Source organism: Papio anubis, chromosome 17 (genome assembly GCF_008728515.1).
Source record: "Papio anubis isolate 15944 chromosome 17, Panubis1.0, whole genome shotgun sequence".
Classification (NCBI taxonomy): domain Eukaryota; kingdom Metazoa; phylum Chordata; class Mammalia; order Primates; family Cercopithecidae; genus Papio; species Papio anubis.
In genome coordinates this window covers 45,049,831-45,070,232 of record NC_044992.1, presented here as the reverse complement: position 1 = coordinate 45,070,232, position 20,402 = coordinate 45,049,831, and the positions used below count along the sequence as shown (strand labels likewise).

General features: G+C 50.1%; 1 protein-coding gene across 1 annotated transcript; it reads left to right on the top strand.

The window, feature by feature from the left end:
- Window positions 1-2,893: 2,893 nt before the first annotated feature.
- TBX21 (T-box transcription factor 21) lies at window positions 2,894-17,083 on the top strand. The gene is made up of 6 exons (XM_021929127.2): window positions 2,894-3,620; window positions 13,570-13,724; window positions 14,031-14,152; window positions 15,165-15,323; window positions 15,452-15,513; window positions 15,717-17,083. The coding sequence occupies exons 1-6, from the start codon at window positions 3,130-3,132 to the stop codon at window positions 16,333-16,335; spliced, it is 1,608 nt and encodes a 535-aa protein (XP_021784819.1). The 5' UTR covers window positions 2,894-3,129; the 3' UTR covers window positions 16,336-17,083.
- The last annotated feature ends 3,319 nt before the right edge of the window (window positions 17,084-20,402 follow it).

The window sequence follows — 20,402 nt, the reverse complement described above, 5'->3', positions numbered from 1 at the left end:
TTCAGCCTCCCAAAGTGCTGGGATTACAGGTGTGAGCCACCACGCTCAGCCTGTTTTCTAAACCTTTTCTGTTTTCTAAAACCTTTATGTTTTCTAAACCTTTTCTAGTGTTAGTATGATTCTCCCTCACTCTTGTGGGAAGAGCACTGGCCTGAGAGTCAAGATACCTGGGTTCTAGCTTCAGCTCTGCCACAAATGCAGTGTGTGAGTTTGGTGTCTTATTCCATTTCAAATATTTACCATCCACCCTGTCTCATAAAATGTGATGCTGGTTGGAGGTCATGTCTCTCTCATTCCTGAACAGTTACCTTGTGTTTCTTCACTCCTGTCTCACCAGGGCCAGCCTCATAAATGCTCCCTGTATTGATGGGATAGTGACGGTCTTGGAGGGGCAGTCATGGGGAAGTGAGGGGATCCCAGGGGGCCTCATCTCCTCGCTCTTCTTTTCTCATCTTTCCAGCCCCAGGGCCTTGGAGAAGAGTGAAGTGGCAGCTGGAGGAGAAGGTGTCACTGCCAGGGCCCTTATTCTCACCCAAGCTGGCAGAGGGGCGGGACTGGCAGCAGTGACACCAGGGCCACTCAGCCCCCGCTTTTCACAAGCACTTTCTTTTTTGGGTGGAAGAAATTGGAAAGAGGGGGTGAGAAATCTGGGATTGAGGAACCAGGCTGTAAGACCCTATAACAGCCTGTCAGGTTCTAAAGAGACCACCCCAGCCTTCCTCTTCCTCCAGAGGCACGGCCCCAGGACCACCTGATTCTGAGATTCATAATTCCACCTGCCCCAGAAAGCTGGGTTGGGGGCTCATGTCATCCTGTTCAGAGGCAAAGGGATAGATCACTTGACCTGAGGATTAGTGTGGAAAAGAGGAGGGGGAGAGAGAGGAAGGAGCAAGACTCCATTTGATCTTCAACAGCCAAGCACTGAGCAAAAATGTCCCGCAAAGAGGTGTCAGCATTCAACAGTTTCACATCTCCTGGAGAATTAGTCATTCACGAGGGTCTTACTGAAAGCTCTCATGTTTCCCTAAAAGTAGTGAAGGATCACAAGGTCACCCTCTCTTCCAAGCAATGCTGTCCCACTTTGAACATCAGGTAGAAACTTCCGTCTTCCTTAAGGTATGGAGAAATGGTGGGTAAGGTGTTGAGGAGGAGTCCAGTCCTGTGTTTCTGGTACTGTCATGTATCCGGTCTCCAACATCAAAAGATGTGTGATTCTCTCTCTCCCAACCCTCCCTGGGTCATGCCCACCTCCTGGAGTCCCCAGCTTTGCCTTTGCCTGCCAACCTGCCTCTTGGTTCAGCTCTATTTGGGAGCAGAGAGTCCCCATGGGCCCCTAAGGGTGAAGCCCTGTCAGGCTGGGACAGACGTGTAGAGCTGGGGCCAGTTCCCAGGGGAGAACTGGGGAGGGCTGGGGTGAGGGTAGGAAGAGGAGAAGTTAAACTTTAACATGAAGAAAATATTAAGGTATTTTTCAAAGTACTCTTAAAAATGTAAATCTTTATATATCGATATGCAAAATATTCTATGACACCTTGTGGAGTGAATAAAAGTACACATTACAAAGCAGCATGTGTAGTGTTTATATAAATTATATATTTGTGCATGTGTGCAAAAGACAGAGACAGAGAGTGTATAAGGAGTGCCGTCTCGGAGGGTGTTCACTGAAATGTTAATCCTGTTTGCCTTTAGGGGGTGGAATTTGGGGTGATTTATACAGTCTTGTTTTTACTTTTCTGTGCTACTTAAATTTCCTATATACGTATGTTTCATCTTCATACACAGGAAAACTCCCAAAGATGCTATTTTCAATTGGCGGGGGGGAACGGATAGTTTTCATCATAAAAGGAGTCTAATACACTAGTTAACATAAAAGGAAGATGGAGAAAGAAAAGTCTCCGTCGTCCTATCTCCGAGGCAGCCCTTTAGAGCATGTGGTGGGTTTCCTTCCTGTCAGCCGGCTCTGAATCTGTTCAAAGCAGCTTTTCCATCCAGGTATAATAATAGATTGGAAAGTGCTGCACACGTACACCCTCTCATGTAAGGCTTGCAGCCCCCCTGAAAAGTAGATCTGTTTATTTCCCCCAATCTATGGATGAGGCACGTGAGGTTGACTTTCAGGCAAGGAAAATGACTTGCCTGGGTCACATATACCTGCTAGGCAGAGCCAGACCTGGGACTCTCAGCACTGGCAGCCCAATGCTACTTCCAGTGCCCATGACTGCCATGCGGGGTGGGGGAGCTTTTGTGGGCCCGGCCAGGCTCAGCTCAGGGCCCTGCAAACCCCTGGCTGCTGCTGATGCAGTGCGCTTTAAGGAACTCTTCCTGGTGTCCATCAGGTTCCAGGTATGCCCCCAGGGCTAGAGCTACAAGATGCAGCCAACTCAGCACGTGTGGACCTCTGGTGAGGAGAAAGAGGGCAACCCGAAAGGTCACTTAGCACAGAGTCTGGGCACACGGTAGGTATCAATAAAGATCAGTTGGATGTTCATGGTCAAAGTTGCTTCTTGTGTGCCCGTGCCCCGAGCCTCTGAGTGCTAAGAGAAGGCCCAGAGAGTCCCACTTGGGCCATCTCGGAAGGCTTCCTGTAGGAGAGGGCTTTTGAACTGAGCCTTCAAAGCTAGGCTGAATTTCCCCGAGGGTCCAGAAGAGAGCCACGGGCTGGTGTGTCAGGCAGCCGAGCTGACGCTCCCAGAAAGCAAGGTCTTCGAACTACAGGGTGAGCGCGCACGGGCTCTCGCTTGTCTCCACCGTGGGGGGCCCTGCAGTCCTCGCTAAGAGCGTAGAATTTGCCTAGTATTAGCCACGAGAGGGCGGGGTGGGGCGAGGCGGAGCAGGGCCGAGGTGGCTGAGTGGGGGGAGCCGGAGAGCTTCATAAAGCCACAGCAAAGCGCCGCGACTCTAGTGACAGCGGCCCGCTGGAGAGGAAGCCTGAGAGCTGCCGCGCGCCTGCCGCACGCGGGCGCAGAAGCCAGGCGTCAGAGCCCGGGCTCCGGTGGGGTCCCCCACCTGGCCCTCGGGGCCCCCGCCCCCTGCCCCCTGCCCATCCCAGCCCACGCGACCCTCTCGCCTGCTTCCGCGCGCGGAGGGGCGGGTCCTCGACGGCTGCGGGAAGGTGCCAGCCCGCCCCGGATGGGCATCGTGGAGCTGGGCTGTGGAGACATGCTGACGGGCACCGAGCCGATGCCGGCGAGCGACGAGGGCCGGGAGCCTGGCGCCGACCCGCAGCACCGCTACTTCTACCCGGAGCCGGGTGCTCAGGACGCGGCCGAGCGTCGCGGGGGCGGCAGCCTGGGGTCGCCCTACCCGGGGGGCGCCTTGGTGCCCGCCCCGCCGAGCCGCTTCCTTGGCGCCTACGCCTACCCGCCGCGGCCCCAGGCGGCCGGCTTCCCCGGCGCGGGCGAGTCCTTCCCGCCGCCCGCGGGCGCCGAGGGCTACCAGCCGGGCGAGGGCTACGCCGCCCCGGACCCGCGCGCCGGGCTTTACCCGGGGCCGCGTGAGGACTACGCGCTACCCGCGGGGCTGGAGGTGTCGGGGAAACTGAGAGTCGCGCTCAACAACCACCTGTTGTGGTCCAAGTTTAATCAGCACCAGACAGAGATGATCATCACCAAGCAGGGACGGTGAGTGCGGCGCGCCGGCCCGCGGGGCCTCTGTGCCCCCGCCCGGAACAAGAACGTCTACTCTGTTTTTCTGGCTCGACAGTGCTTCTGACTCCGTGTCCCTCATGGCTTTGACTTCAGCGTAAGGAGACAGGGGAGTGGGGTTGTAGAAAGGACAGGGAAAGCTCCCGAGGGGCGTCTGTGCCCAGGCTGTTGCACCAACAGCCAGAGGACTCACAAGGGAGACGGGTGAGTACGGAGCAGTGAGAAGTCACCTTGATTTAGGGAAAGGGTGACTGTGGCTTCACCCAGAATTGGTGTGCGCCCCTGCCCCACTCTCTACTGGAGAGGAGCCGCAGCGGGCAGTGAAAGCCTGTGTTCTGCGCGGACGGGACGCCTGGGCCTCCTGTGTGGGAAACTGGAGGGGAAGGGAACCCCTTATTTCCTGGGCTCACTGCGTCCACCTCCCCGGCTCCTTTGCTGCTCGTGTGCTCAGGTCAGCTTTAGTAGTGGTGGTGGTGGTGTGGTGGTGGTGGTAGTGTGTGTGTGTGTGTGTGTGTGTGTAGGGGGTGAGACTGGGATTTGGTGACATGGAGAAGCAGTCGCCAAGTTTCCTTTCCGGTCTTACTTTGAGATCATATGTCTGGTGTGTGTGTGTGTGTGTGTGTGTGTGTGTGTGTGTGTGTATGGGGATGGGGGGGAGTGGCGGTAAAGCTTGTAGGGGGCACAGATCCCTTCCAGGCACAAACGCCCACGGGCCTGGGCAGATGAAGCTCACTCAGGGGTCCAGCCTGGTGGCCAACCCCACACTGCACCCTTTGAGGCTGGTCCAGTGAAAACCTTCGCCACACTCCTGTCCAGATATTCACTGGTTCAGCCTGGCGAAGTGGGGAAGGGGAGTCCTATGGCTCCATGGCTCGGGGTCCCTGAGCCCTGTGCGTGATGGGGAGAGTTTGGGGCTGAGGGTGCTGCTTCCGGATAGAGCCTCCTGCACAAGGAAAGAAACAGAAACCTGCAACTTGTGTGGTATTTGTTTAGTAAGCAACTCCCGGAGTGGGCTGTGTCTGGTATGGGCTGTGTGCACCTACCCTTCCCAGTGGGGCCCATGTGAGCAGGGGACCGGTGAGGACCAGTGTGGAGGGGCTGTTGTCATTGGTGGACCTGGGACACTGGGTCTGAGGTCCAGGAGGTGTGGATACCAAATGTGGGGCTTGGGGTGGAGGGGAGAGGGAGAAGGCCATGTTGGGCCCCAGGGGTTGGTATTCGATCTGGGCATTGCTGGAACCTTCTTCCCTCCAGATGATTTTTGTGGGGTAGCCTGGGACTGAGGAACCTGTTGCCAGCCACAACTGGCTTCAAGTTACTGAGCTGTTCCACTTTCCCTGGGATGAACCCAGGAAAGCTGGCATGTTCTTTGATAGCTCAGCCTTCATTTCCTAAGCCTTCTGATAATTCCTCTCTGCTCCCCCCAACCCTAGTCACCCTTTGGGTATACCCAGACACAGCCCAAGCTTTTGGTCCCAATGTGTCTGAATTGGAAGGGACCCAGAAGATCCTGTCCCTCTCACTGCACAGACAGGGAAACAGGCCCAGAGACAGCAAGAGACTCTACCAAGGTCACACAACACACTCATTGCAGGCAGAGCTGGCACTAGAGCCCAGATGGTATTTGCCTGGGTTTCTTTCTCTGGCCCCCTACGGCCACCAGTAAAAACAGCCACCCACGCTCTCCGAAGGCCCCAATGCATTCAGAGTGCTTTCACTTCCATTATTTCACTGTGCGTTAGGTAGGCCAAGCAGTCTCCCCATTTTACAGTTGAGGTCACTGAGTTGCAGGGACAGCTAGTGGCTTGCACTCCATCACACAGCAGACCAGAAGTGGGGCCTCTTAACCTTCCACTCCGTTGTGTGGTCAGGAGGCCTTCCCACCCTGGGCCCTTGCTGGGGTCTCCCCACAGCCTCTGCCAGGCCTCTGCCTCCCCCTGCCAGTCTTGAGGGTTGGGATGGATGGAGCATCAGCCAACACATTAGGGAGTTGGCCAGTGTTAGGGGGCTGCCGCTCTGCCTGTAGAGCCAGCTTCAGGGAGGCTGTAGAGCACTTCAGGGAGGCACTTGAGGGGATGATTCTCGAAGTGTGTATCGCCATCTCTACTCCCATGGCCTCCTTTCCTTGGTGTTCCTGCTGAGTAATTCTCACTTGACAAGTTTTTTTGTCCCCCTTTTAGATACATACACTTACATTTTTTTATAATGAAAAGTTCCACTACATACAAACATGGACAGAAAAATGTAACAGACTTCCATCACCCAGCTTCCACAGCTGTCAGTATGGGTCCAATCTTGTTTCTGCATCCTCACTTTGCTTTTTCTGTCTGCAACTATATTAGTAATATAGTAATTACTAAGTACATTCTAGATATTATTTTATCTCTGCACCTCTAAAAATGACTTTTTTAAATGAATGCAATACCATTAGCAAACCTGAAAAGAATTTCCTAAATATCACCAAGCTTCTCTGATTGCTTCACAAATGTGTGTGTGTATTTTACAATCCTCACACTTTTTGCTCCATTCTGAGGGGCCACTTTGGGCAACGTAGAGTCCCTGTTGAAGGAGGCAGTGGCTCCTCACTGTTTCTTTTGGTGCTTTTTCTTGGATCAGGCTTCAGAGGCCCCACGCTGCCATGAAGGGGACAGAGGACACACCAACCCAATTCAGTCCCACCAGCCCCAGATTACCTCCGTACCTTCTCAGCTTGGGCTCCTGAGATCTGGAAAGTCAGTGGCCATTTCCTCTCAAAACAGGCTTTTGGGCTCATAGCACAGCTTCCTTTCCGTCCTCCTGCTTTTGTGGGCTGGCCTATCCCTCTGTGGGTTCCAGTGACCCACCAGTCATACCACATCACCCATGACTTTCTTCCTTTTTGAAAAGTTCTCCCACCCCAGGCCCACCTACAGCCCCGCGGCTTTTTGCCTTGAGCTGACTCACGCCGTCCCGGATTCTTCCTCTCCCACCCACCCTGGATCTATCCCTCGATATTGATCAGCACCAGTGGCACACTCTTCCCAATGGGCAGAAATGGGGCGGGGCACAGGTGGTGATTCCTGGGGCCGGAGATTGATCAAGGCAGCTCAGATGGGACAGAGAGAGGGGAATTGAGAACAAAGCAATGTATTGGCCCAATGGGAGACTTTGGTGTCTACGTTTGTGTCTGGAGATTTGGGGCAGCCTGATAATGCCCCATACAGGCTTGTGCGAGGGTTTCTGTGTGGCAGTGCGTGTCTGTAGCGAATGTGTTGGCGAGTATATAAGAGTTGATGGTAGACATTCTCAGTAGAGGAAGAGAGAGGCCTGTGTCTCTGTGGGTGTGTGGGTGTGTATTAATTGCTGGCAATCCCCACTTTTCTGGGTGTGATGGGTTGATTATAATAATTAAGATAACTTTGGGTAGCTGTGTTGTGTTAAGCTCAATTTGCATTTGGATCTGTGCATGTGAAGATAGAGGTTGGTAAAACAACAATTTCAGTCCCACACTATCCTTGCTACCCTCACAGTCATTACAATTTTTTTCTTGTCTCCACATTCCCAACTCCAAGAACTTTAATTTTTTTTATTTGTAATATTTTTCATGGACCAGGAAGTGGACCTGGACCTCCCACATAGATAACTTTAGTCGATAACTTTTTTTTTTTTTTTTTTTTTTTTGAGATGGATTCTCACTCTGTCCCCCAGGCTGGAGTGCAGTGGTGCGATCTCAGCTCACTGCAACCTGTGCCTCCCAGGTTCAAGCGATTCTCCTGCCTCAGGCTCCCGAGTAGCTGAGATTACAGGCACGAGCCACCATGACCAGCTAATTTTTGTATTTTTAGTAGAGACGGGGTTTCGCCATGTTGGCCAGGCTGGTCCCAAACTCCTGACTTCAAGTGATCCCCTGCCATAGCCTCTTAAAGTGCTGGGATTACAGGTGTGAGCCATCGCACCCGGCCTAACTTTTCAGATCTTAAATTTTTTTTTTAATTTATTTTTTATGGAGACAGAATCTTACTATGTTGCCCAGGCTGGTTTCGAATCTGTGATCTCAAGCAATCCTCCTGCCTCAGCCCCCCAAAGTGCTGGGATTACAGGTGTGAGCCATTGTGCCCAGCTAAAAAGAAATTGTTTTAGGCTTAAGCATGCTTAACTGGTTTCATTTCTCTTGGGGCAAGTGAAAACAACTTTAATTAATTAATTTTTTATTATTTTTTGTTGTTGTTGTTGAGACGGAGTCTCGATCTGTCGCCCAGGCTAGAGTGCAGTGGCGTGATCTCAGCTCACTGCAAGCTCCGCCTCCCGGGTTTACGCCATTCTCTTGCCTCAGCCTCCCAAGTAGCTGGGACTACAGGCGCCCGCCACCTCGCCCGGCTAGTTTTTTTGTATTTTTTTAGTAGAGATGGGGTTTCACTGTGTTAGCCAGGATGGTCTCGATCTCCTGACCTCATGATCGGCCCATCTCGGCCTCCCAAAGCGCTGGGATTACAGGCTTGAGCCACCGCGCCCGGCCAATTAATTTATTTTTTAATGAGACAAGGTCTTGCTCTGTCACCCACGCTGGAGTGCAGTGGTGCGATTATGGCTCACTGCAGCCTCGACCTCCTGGGCTCAAGCAATCCTCCCAACCCAGCCTCCTGAGAAGCTGGGACTATAGGCGCATACCACCGTGTCCAGCTAATTGTTTCTATTTTCTGTAGAGATGAGGTCTCACTATGTTGCCTAGGCTGCAGCTTTGCTTTTTGTCTGGCTGTTTGCCAGTGGCCATCTGAGTCTATTAAGTGGATCTAGGTTGGTAGACGAGGAGGTCCCTTGATGCCCGAGCACATTTTGCACTTTAGTAGGTACAACACATTGCCAGAATATCCTCCGAAAAGGTGCTACCAATTGACACCCCCACCAATAGTCTGTGAGAGGACCCACTTTCCCACAGCCTCATCAGCAGTAGATATTATCACTTTTTTTTTTTTCTGACACAGAGTCTAATTCTGTTGCTCAGGCTGAAGTGCAGTGGCACGATCCCTGCTCACTGCAACCACCGCCTCCCGGATTCAAGCGATTCTCCCGCCTCAGCCTTCCGAGTAGCTGGGATTACAGGTGTGCACCACCACGCCTGGCTAATTTTTGTATTTTTAATAGAGATGAGGTTTCACCATGTTGCCCAGGCTGGTCTCCTGACCTCAGGTGATCCACCCGCCTCGACCTCCCAAAGTGCTGGGATTACAGGCATAAGCCACCAGTCCCAGCCAATATTATCAATTTTTAAACATTCACCAATATGACTGAGAAGAACTATCTATCTCCTTGCTTTTTAAATTTGCACTTAGTTACAGTGAAGCAGAACCTGTGCCAGGAGCTCTGAATCTGGGAGAGGTATGACGACCCTGTGAACCATCCCAAGGCTACTTAGTTCTTAGGGCCAGCAGAAGAATTTGGGGTCTTGGACCTTGTCTTATCAGGGTGGGATGGTAAGTGGTTTTTTAGGAAGGCTGAACTTGGCACCAGACCCATCACCACTCTCGGTTCCTTCCCAGCAAAGTGTCATGTAAATCAGGGGCTATTTTGGGATTCCAGCTGGTGGTGATTCTAGACTTTTAGGGAGAAACCAAGATCTCCTTTCTCCTCTCCCTTTTCCCCAGCCTCTTCCTGTGTCTCCTCCATTTCCCTCTACTAGTGATAAAAACAGGATGAGCTGAGCACCTATAACCCCACTTGGGTGACTCAGGAGGCCAAGGCAGGATGATTACCTGTGCCCAGGCATTTGAGTAGAGTTTGGGCAGCATAGCAAGACTCCATCTCTTAAAAAAAAATCAGTATGGGCTGGGCGTAGTGGCTCACCCCTGTAATCCCAGCACTTTGGGAGGTCGAGACGGGTGGATCACCTGAGATCAGGAGTTCGAGACCAGCTTGGTCAACATGGTGAAACCCCGTCTCTACTAAAAGTACAAAACTTAGCGTGCTGGCAGGTGACTGTAGTCCCAGCCTGGGGAGGTGAGGCAGGAGAATGAGCGTGGACATTTGGGACAGGAGCTTGCAGTGAAACCCAGGTCAGCTACTGCACTCCAGCCTGGGCAACAGAGCGGGCTTCCTGTCCCACACACAAAAAGCTGGGCATGGTGGCTCCACGCCTGTAATCCCAGCACTGGGAGGCACCGGCTGGTGGATCCTGGGTCAGGAGATCGAACGGTGAAACCCTGTCTCTACTAAAAATGCAAAAATTAGCCTGAGTAGCGATTGGCCAGTGCCTGTAGTCCCAGCTACTCAGGAGGCTGAGGCAGGAGAATGGGCGTGAACCCGGGAGGTGGAGCTGCAGGCAGGCGAGATTGGCATACCGCCTCCAACCTGAAGCTGATGAAGCCAGACTCCATCTATAAAAATTTTTAAATGTAAACACAGTGTTGGCACCTGTAATAAGGAAAATAAACTTGAACCTGCAAGGCAGAGGTTGCAGTGGAAAAGGTAAGAAAGATCACTGCACTCAGCCGGGGGACAGAGCAAGTCTGTCTAAAAATTTAAAAAGAAAAATTAATATGAAGAAATGGGGACCACAGACCACAGCATGCACTCTTCAGTCAGAAGACCTCACCTCTGCTCTTCCACCAAGGACTGTCACCAAACCTCTCGGCGCGTCAGTTTCTTCAAATATAAAATTTGAAATAACATTTTTTTGTTTGTTTTTGTTTTTGAGACGGAGTCTCACACTGTTGCCCAGGCTGGAGTGCAGTGGTGCCATCTTGGCTCACTGCAACCTTCCCCTCCCAGGTTCAAGCGATTCTCCTTGCCTCAGCCTCCAAAGTAGCTGGGACTGCAGGTGCACGCCACCACGCCCGGCTAATTTTTTTGTATTTTTAGTAGAGACGGGGTTTCAGTATGTTGGCCAGGCTGGTCTCGAACTCCTGAGCTCAGGCCATCTGCCCTCCTCAGCCTCCCAAAGTGCTGGGATTACACGTGTGAGCCACAGTGCCGGGCCATCTTTCAAACTTTTATTTTTTGAGACAGAGTCTTGCTGTCACCCAGGCTGGAGTGCAGTGGCATGATCTCGGCTCACTGCATCAAATTTTTTAACAGCTTTCAGAGAAAAGATGGACAGGAGTTAGACTCCTCATTTACATGTGAAGAAACTGAGATTTGGGCCAGGAGCAGTGGCCCACGTCTATAATCCCAGCACTTTGGAAAGCTGAGGCGGGTGGATCACTTGAGGTCAGGAGTTTGAGACCAGCCTGGCCAATGTGAAACTCCATCTCTACAAAAACACAAAAATTAGCCAGGCGTGGTGTCACATGCCTGTAGTCCCAGCTCTTGGGAGGCTGAGGCAGGAGAATCACTTGAACCTGGAAGGTGGAGGTTGGAGTGAGCTGAGATCGCGCCACTGCACTGCAGCCTGGGTGACACAGTGAAACTCCATTTCAAAAAGAAACTGAGATTTGGTTTGAGAATTAACTTCTCCAGGGCCATAGGGTAGTAATCTTTTTTTCTCAACTCAGGAAAGCCAGGGGAAGACAGCCGTGTGACAGCACGCTTCTAGGACACCTTCCCAAGGTTGCTAGGGAAGTTGTCCTGGGGACCTCTGGGGATTAGAAATCCCTCAAAAAGAGTTCCTAGGCCCCTGGAACCCCCCCTCCTCCAGGTTTCCTGACTCACTGATAGGCCCCTTTTTCCCCATCCTTCAGGGCTTCTCATGAGAGGAGGGGGAAGTGTGGAAATGAAAAGTAATTCTGATGAGGATTAGCTTCTGCCATTCTGAAAACTGCTCTTCTACTTGTATTCGAAAAGAAAAACTAGAATCACTGGAAACTAGTGATAGAACAAGTACTGAGTGATGAATTTACAATTGCGAAATTACTACTACTGGTAACTGAAATAAATGTAGTGAAGAATAAGCGGCTTCTTAAGTAAGTACGTACCGATACTACTAGGTAACTTTCCAAATGTATTGAAAGAGTGGTATGAACATATAATTACTGCTACTGGTATAATATATGACAATGAAAATTAGTATATAACAAATTAGGCAATTACCCATACAATTACTAGTAGCTGCTGAAAAGCAGTGAAAATTAGTAGCTTCTTAGTGTGAGTAGCTGTAATTTATAGTTACTACTACTGGTATATGGCAATTGAAAGAGTATTAGCTATACTTAGCAGTAGTGCCGTACCTGCAGCAAGTAGCTATAAATAATTCACAATTAATTATGCTATACTTAGTGGAGTACCGATACTACTACTGATAGCTATATGTAGTAAAGTAAATTAACTGTAAATAGTAGATACCTGAGAGTGGGTAGGTTTTGGTTGAGCAGTGGAGTTTGGGGGTGGTGAAACGTTGGTGGTTGGCACGTACATCTGCTGCTGAGTAGCTGTAATGAAGAGTGAAGGTGGTGGCTGTAGTGGTGGTGCCTGTGCTGGTACTGTTAAGCTGTGACCCGGTGAAATTAGTACAGCTGCCTTAGTGGTGAGTGCCGTGCTGGTGCTGGTGGCTGTGATGGTGAAGGTGGTGGCTGTAGTGGTGGTGCGTGTGCTGGTGCTGGTGGAGACCGTGGTTATCATGATGGTAGTTGTGATGGTGGAGGGGCGGTTATAGTGTCGGTGGCTGTGATAGTGGTGATGGGTGGTTACAGTGCTGCTGGTGGTGATGGTGCTGGTTGTAGCGGTGGTGGTGATGGGGGTAGTGAAGGTGTTAGTGGTGGAGATGGTGACGGTAGAAGAGTGCTTCTTTTCTGAATCTGTTACTCTGGCATGATTGCAGAATCATACAGCATCCCACCCCCTAACTTCCTCTACTTTTCCTGCAAACAAGGACTTTGAGCTTGAGCCCTGTGTTCAATAGAGCCTTCTTTCAGGTGGATGGGAAGCTCCCTGTTCAACTAGGATGTGTGCAACTTCTCTGAAGGCTGAGGGTAGGCCATACCGCAGGTGGCAGACCCAGCAGCATGGGAGAGGGAGGGCCTGTGAGTGGGTGTCATGGGGCTGGGAGTGTGTTAGCACTGTGAGAGCCACAGCAGAGAGGGTGGGTGGGGAACTGAGGCATGAGGACCTTCCAGGAACTGCCTGTAGAGAACTGGCTGGTGCCCCCTCCTAGGAAGCAGCTAAGGTTAGAGACAAGGGTGTGCAGGTAGATGTCGAGCAACTGACTGTCCTAAAGAACATTTTAAAAAGCTCTAATTTGTAGTATTTGCTGATCCCTGTGGTGTAAATACTCCTGCTATGGATGATTTCAAGCGACTCATGTGAGTCATTGAACGCAGAGCTGGGAAGAGACGCACAGTGCACGGTGATTTAGTACGTCCTCCATGCAGCTGTGATAGATGGAAGTAACCTCGACAGCGCAGACAATAGTAAAACGTCGTAAAATAACTGGGCAGGGATGATTTTTGAGTTTTTATTACTTTGATTTTTTTTTTTTTTGAGATGGAGTCTTGCTCTTGTCGTCCAGCTGGAGTGCAGTGGCGCGATCTCAGCTCACTGTAACCTCTGCCTTCTGGGTTCAAGCCATTCTCCTGCCTCAGCCTCCTGAGTAGCTAGGATTACAGGCACCTGCCGCCACACCCAGCTAATTTTTTTTTTTTTTTTTTTTTTTTTTTTTGTACTTTTTAGTAGAGACAGGCTTTTGCCATGTTGGCCAGGCTGGTCTCGAACTCTTGACCTCAGGTGATCCGCCCACCTCGGCCTCCCAAAGTGCTGGGATTACAGGCATGAGCCACTGCACCCGGCCTACTTTGACTGTTAATATAATGTCTTGCATTGCAAGTTTATATAATTTAATTTTTAATTATGGCTGTGTTTAACCACTGGCTGGCGAACTCCCTAAACACCTTCCAGCTGGTTCTTGTAAGTGGGAGGAAGCCGGCTACAGCACACCACTGATGCCTGGGCGCTGTTGCAGGGGGGACTGGCTGTCGAGCTGGAGCTGATGGGTGCTGGGGGGTTTCTCTCTTCTCTCCAGGCGGATGTTCCCATTCCTGTCATTTACAGTGGCTGGGCTGGAGCCCACTAGCCACTACAGGATGTTTGTGGACGTGGTCTTGGTGGACCAGCACCACTGGCGGTACCAGAGCGGCAAGTGGGTGCAGTGTGGAAAGGCCGAGGGCAGCATGCCAGGTGCGCGACCCCTGGGAGCGGAGGGCTCTGTTTCACTGGGACTGGGCGCCCCCTGGTGGGCCCCTCAGGCCCCTACCCCTAATTCCTAGACCTTTAATCCCCCTCCCACTCCATCCCAAGCCACTGCATCCCACCTCTTTCTGGCTTCCTGCTTTGCTCTAGCCTGTCCTCTCTTGAGTCCTCTACCCTTCCCTGCCTGGTTCTCCCCCTGCGTCCTTCCTTACGTCCCTCTCGGGACAAGCAAAGCCCCACATCACCAGGGTTCTGTTCTGGGGGCTGCTTGTCAAAGAGGTGAACTGTCCACAGGAAACCGCCTGTACGTCCACCCAGATTCCCCCAACACGGGAGCACACTGGATGCGCCAGGAAGTTTCATTTGGGAAACTAAAGCTCACAAACAACAAGGGGGCGTCCAACAATGTGACCCAGGTAGGACTTGCTCTTCAAAAGGTAGCCTCGTGCTGCTCCCCACCTTGGATCTGAGACCTCCAAGGCCACAAGGGTCCTGTGGGGCCAGTTTGGTTCATTTTTTCTTCCTTCCTAATGGAAGGAAGATTCGTTTTCTTCTGTCCTAAAGGAAGGGTCATTTTTCTTCCTTCCTAAACTCTGGCTGTTTCTCACTCACCTTGGGAGGAAGATGAGATGGGATGAAGCTGAATCTTGGACAGGGGTCATATTCAGACCACACAGGCCAACCCAGCCTCAGGGTTTCTTCACCAAATCATGGGTTGCCATTTTGCTCCGGCACCATGAAAGGCACAGAGTTTGGCCCTGTGGTCCCAGGGAATAGATGCCGAGTTTCTCTAGGTTGAACAATCCTGTTAAAAGTGCCCTTGCTGGCTGGGTGCGGTGGCTCACGCCCATAATCCCCGCACTTTGGGAGGCTGAGGTGGGTGGATCACGAGGTCAGGAGTTCAAGACCAGCCTGGCCAAGATGATAAAACCCCGTCTCTATTAAAAATACAAAATTTAGCCAAGTGTGGTGGTGGGCGCCTGTAATCCCAGCTACTCAGGAAGCTGAGGCAGGAGAATTGCTTGAACCTGGGAGGCAGAGGTTGCATTGAGCTGAGATCATGCCACTGCACTCCAGCCTAGGTGACAAAGAGGCTCCATGTCAAAAAAAAAAAAAAAAAAAAAAAAAAGAAAAAGAAAAAAGAAAAAAAAGTGCCCTTGCCCTAAAAGCCCTGTTTGTGCTGATACCTTGGTCTCAATTGACATCTGGAGGTAGAAGAGGGGGCAAGAGACTAGAATTGGTGCCCCAAAGAGTCCGGACACTGGAGTTGGAAAGCTTGGGGGAAGTTACATGGTGGTAGGGCAGGGGAATGGACAGGATGACCTCAGGGTGTTTGCTAGCCTCATGTGGGGCCAGCTGTTGGTGGGGGTGATGGGATCCTTGAAGTCCCTCCTCCACACCCCTACAACCGTCTCACTCTGTCTACAGATGATTGTGCTCCAGTCCCTCCATAAGTACCAGCCCCGGCTGCATATCGTTGAGGTGAATGACGGAGAACCAGAGGCAGCCTGCAATGCTTCCAACACGCATATCTTTACTTTCCAAGAAACCCAGTTCATTGCCGTGACTGCCTACCAGAATGCTGAGGTGAGGGCTGCCTGAGCCCCGGTGGGAAGGAGGGCAGAGTGGGGCCCACTGTCTTCCTTGGGAGGGATTTGGAAAGTTCCCGAACCCCAGACTCAGGACTCAGGTGACTCCATTTCCCTTCTCTCTAGATTACTCAGCTGAAAATTGATAATAACCCCTTTGCCAAAGGATTCCGGGAGAACTTTGAGTCGTAAGTGCCACTGGGTTCAACTCAGCTTTGGTCCCTCCTGAGACACATCCTCTCCCTGCCCCTGAGAACAGGAGAGTGGGGGCAGGTGCTAGAGGTGGGCAGGCCAGGGAAGGAGGGGCAGGGAAGGAATGTGTGAAACAGGTAGGCTCACAGGTGACTGGTTCTGCTTGTGACCCGTTTTCTTGCCTTCTATTTTCTTCTAGCATGTACGCATCTGTTGACAACAGCATCCCCTCCCCACCTGGACCCAACTGTCAATTCCTTGGGGGAGATCACTACTCTCCTCTCCTACCCAACCAGTATCCTGTTCCCAGCCGCTTCTACCCCGACCTTCCTGGCCAGGCGAAGGATGTGGTTCCCCAGCCTTACTGGCTGGGGGCCCCCCGGGACCACAGCTATGAGGCTGAGTTTCGAGCAGTCAGCATGAAGCCTGCATTCCTGCCCTCTGCCCCTGGGCCCACCATGTCCTACTACCGAGGCCAGGAGGTCCTGGCACCCGGAGCTGGCTGGCCTATGGCCCCCCAGTACCCTCCCAAGATGGGCCCGGCCAGCTGGTTCCGCCCCATGCGGACTCTGCCCATGGAACCCAGCCCTGGAGGCTCAGAGGGACGGGGACCAGAGGACCAGGGTCCCCCCTTCGTGTGGACTGAGATCGCCCCCATCCGGCCGGAATCCAGTGATTCAGGACTGGGCGAAGGAGACTCTAAGAGGAGGCGCGTGTCCCCCTATCCTTCCAGTGGTGACAGCTCCTCTCCTGCTGGGGCCCCTTCTCCCTTTGATAAGGAAACTGAAGGCCAGTTTTATAACTATTTTCCCAACTGAGAAGATGACACGATGAAAGAAACAGAAACAGTGTTATTAGGCTGGAGGATGCCGACTGATTTGGGAAACAGATGAAGGACTGAGAAGGCCCCCGCTCCCTCTGGCCCTTCTCTGTTTAGTAGTTGGTTGGGGAAGTGGGGCTCAAGAAGGATTTTGGGGTTCACCAGATGCTTCCTGGTCCACGATGAAACCTGAGAGGGGTGTCCCCTTGCCCCGTCCTCTGCCCTAACTACAGTTGTTTACCTGGTGCTGTGTCTTGCTCTTGGTTTCCAGGTGGAGAAAAGACGACGAGAACGTCTTGGACATGAAGGAGTTTTTTGCATCTAGAGGGGTGGGAGGGGTCAGGTGTGGGACATGGGAGCAGGAGACTCCACTTTCTTCCTTTGTACAGTAACTATCAACCTTTTTGTTGGCGTATATGTTAATCCCTGATCCAAAAAGAACAAATACACTTATTTTATCACCATCAGCGAGCCAGGGTCAGGGAAAGGACTCACCTGACTTTGGGCGGCTGGCCTGGGCTTCCCCTGCTCAAACACAGCGGGGATCAGAGAAAGGGGCTGGAAAGGGGGAAATGGCGCATATCTCAAGAAGCAAGATATTGTTTGTGGTGGTTGTGTGTGGGTGTGTGTTTTTTCTTTTTCTTTTTCTTTTTTTGAATGGGGGAGGCTATTTATTGTACAGAGAGTGGTGTCTGGATATATTTCTTTTGTCTTCATCACTTTCTGAAAATAAACATAAAACTGTTGAATGTGCCTGCCTCAGCACCAGCATGGGGGGACATGGATGGGGACTCAATTGGGGGTTGTACCCAAGCTGGTGTACCCAAGGTGTTCTGTTGGCTTTCATTTATGGGGAACCTGCTAAAACCCTGAAATGACTCCAGCTGAGTTACAGCAAGGCCACATGTCCTACCTTCAGCACTCAGGGGGATGGTTGATGCTACCTCTTAAGGCATCTTGCGACAGACAGAGAAGCATCCCTTGCCCTGTGTGCACCCTGACCTCGGAAGGAGGGGTGTGAGGGCAAGGCCAAGGGCTGGACTGGGAGCGGAGGTGCAGGACCCTGTGGGGGGGTGGCACTTAATTTTTCTTTGCATTTCTAGCAGCCCTCCACCTTTATCTCTAGGGTTATTCAAGGATTAAGAAAATAAATAAATAATTAGCCAAGTGAAATTACCATTTTTGTATGATATTCCATTATGTGTATGTTTGCTATAATTTACTTATCTATTTTCCTGTTGGCAATTTACACATTTTTGTTATGAACAGTTTTTAAAATATTTTTTAATGTGTCTTCAGGCACACAAGTACTAAAATTTCTCGAGTCAAGTCTGTATCTGCAAATGGTATGTGAGTGTACAATTTAACAGGAGAATGCCAAATTACTAATTTACACTCTCACCAATAATGTACAAGAGAACATGTTGAGTTTCTTTCTTTGTTTCAGCAGTAGTAAGTTTGAGCTTTTCTTCCTATGTTTTCTAATCACAGGTTTGTAAAATGATTTGTTCATGTCTTTCGCTCATATTGCTATTAGGGTATTTGTCTTTTTCTCATTGGTTCTGGTTCTTTATACATTCTCGATTTGATATCAACCATTATTTGGTTATTTATATTGCAATTATCTTCCTCTAGATTATTGTTCCTCTTTTCATTTTCTTTAAAGTGGTTTTCTGATGAACAAAAATTTGTAGTTTTAATGAAGTTAAATTTAACAATTTTACTTTTTTGTTTGTTTGTTTTAAGAGACAGGGAGGGTCTTGTTCTGTCATCCAGGCTAGAGCGCAGTGGTATCATTATAGCTCACTGCAGCCGCAAACTCCTGACCTCAAGTGATCCTTCCACTCAGCCTCCCCAGTAGTTAGGACTACAGGCATGTGCCACCATGCCTGGCTAATTTAAAATTTTTTTTGTAGAGATGAGATCTCGCTATATTACCCAAGCTGATCTTGAACTCCTGACCTCAAGTAACCCTCTCGCTTTGACCTCCCAAAGTGTTGATGTTACAGTCATGAGCCACCACACCTGGCCAACATTTTATAGTTAGTGCGTTTCCTTCTCTCGTTTGAGAAAACTTTTTCTGCTTGAAGGTTAGAAAGATATTCATCTGTATTTTTTTTTCCATAGAATTTGAAGTTTTGCATTTGACATTTAATTCCTTTTAGTGTATTGTGTGAGGGAAGGATTCATTTTTGGTTTTGTTTTCCAATTTTTCCTGTTTGTTTTTGTTGAATAGTCTTTCTTTTGCCCATGGTAGTAGTCTCACATACTACTTCTGGTAGAGCAAAGCCCTCTTTTTAAAATTTCTTCTTCTGATGTGCCTTGACTATGCCTAGCTCTTTGCCCTTCTATATGCAATATATAATAACTTGGAAATTTTCATAACAACATGACTAATTGTTTTTTTTTTTTTTGAGATAGAGTCTTGCTGTGTCGTCCAGGCTGGAGTGCAGTAGCATGATCTCAGCTTACTGCAACCTCCGCCTCCCGGGCTCAAGCGATTCTCCTGCCTCAGACTCCCGAATAGCAGGGACTACAGGCACGCACCACTATGCCTGACTAATTTTTGTGTTTTTAATAGAGATGGGGTTTCACCATGTTGGTCAGGCTGGTCTCGAACTCCTGACCTTGTGATCCACCTCAGCCTCCCAAAGTGCTGGGATTACAGGTGTAAGCCACCACGCCTGGCCCCTGACTGAGATTTTTATTGAGGTTGGACTAAATCTATTGCTCAATTTGAGAGAAGAGATAACTTTGTGATATTGTCTTTCTATGCATGAACATGGGATATTTCTTCATTTACTTAGGTCATCTTTAAGGTTTTTAGTAAAGTTTTCCAATTTGCAGGTGTAGGACTTTTATATCTTCTGTTAAATTTATTCTTTTTTTTTTTTTTTTTTTGAGACGGAGTCTCGCTCTGTCGCCCAGGCTGGAGTGCAGTGGCCAGATCTCAGCTCACTGCAAGCTCCGCCTCCCGGGTTCCCGCTATTCTCCTGCCTCAGCCTCCCGAGTAGCTGGGACCACAGGCGCCGCCACCTCGCTCGGCTAATTTTTTGTGTTTTTAGTAGAGACGGGGTTTCACCGTGTTAGCCAGGATGGTCTCGATCTCCTGACCTTGTGATCTGCCCGTCTCGGCCTCCCAAAGTGCTGGGATTACAGGCTTGAGCCACCGCGCCCGGCCTAAATTTATTCTTGAGTATTTTTTTTTCTCTGAAAAGGCATGCTTTAAAATATATGTTTCCTAGCTGTTTGTTACTGGTTTGCAGAATTACAATTGATTTTTGTATATTGATCATGAGATCCAGCCGTGTTGCTAAACTCTCTTATTATTTTCGGGGGATTTCCTGTACTTTCTTTAGAGCTTTCTCTGTGGCCATATTATCTCTTTTTTTTTTCTTTTCTTTTTTTTTGAAATGGAGTCTCTCTCTGTTGCCCGGGCTGGAGTACAGTGGCGCAATCTTGGCTCACTGCAAGCTCTGCCTCCTGGGTTCACGCCATACTCCTGCCTCAATCTCCCGAGTAGCTGGGACTACAGGCGTCTGCAACCAAGCCTGGCTAATTTTTTGTATTTTTAGTAGAGATAGGGTTTCACCATGTTAGCCAGGATGGTCTCAATCTCCTGACCTCATGATCTGCCCACTTTGGCCTCCCAAAGTGCTAGGATTACAGGCATGAGCCACCATGCCTGACCCATATTATTTTAAAAATGAGAGTTTTATTTCCTTGTTTCTAATCATTATGCTTCTAATTTATTTTCCTTATCTTATTCCACTGGTCGTAAGCTCAAGTGCTGGTTTTTTGTCTTTTGGGGGATGGTTTCTTTCACCCTTTTTTGACCCCACCTTTGATGGGGTCTCACTCCATCACTCAGGCTGGAGTACAGTGGTGTGATCATAGCTCACTGCAGCATTGAACTTCTGGGTTCAAGTGATGCTTCTGCCTCAGCCTACCAAGTAGCTAGGACTACAGATGTGCACACTATGAAGTCTAGCTAATGAAAAGAAAATTTTTTTTTTGTAGAAACAGGGCCTAGTTATATTGCCCAGGCTGCTCTTGAACTCTTGG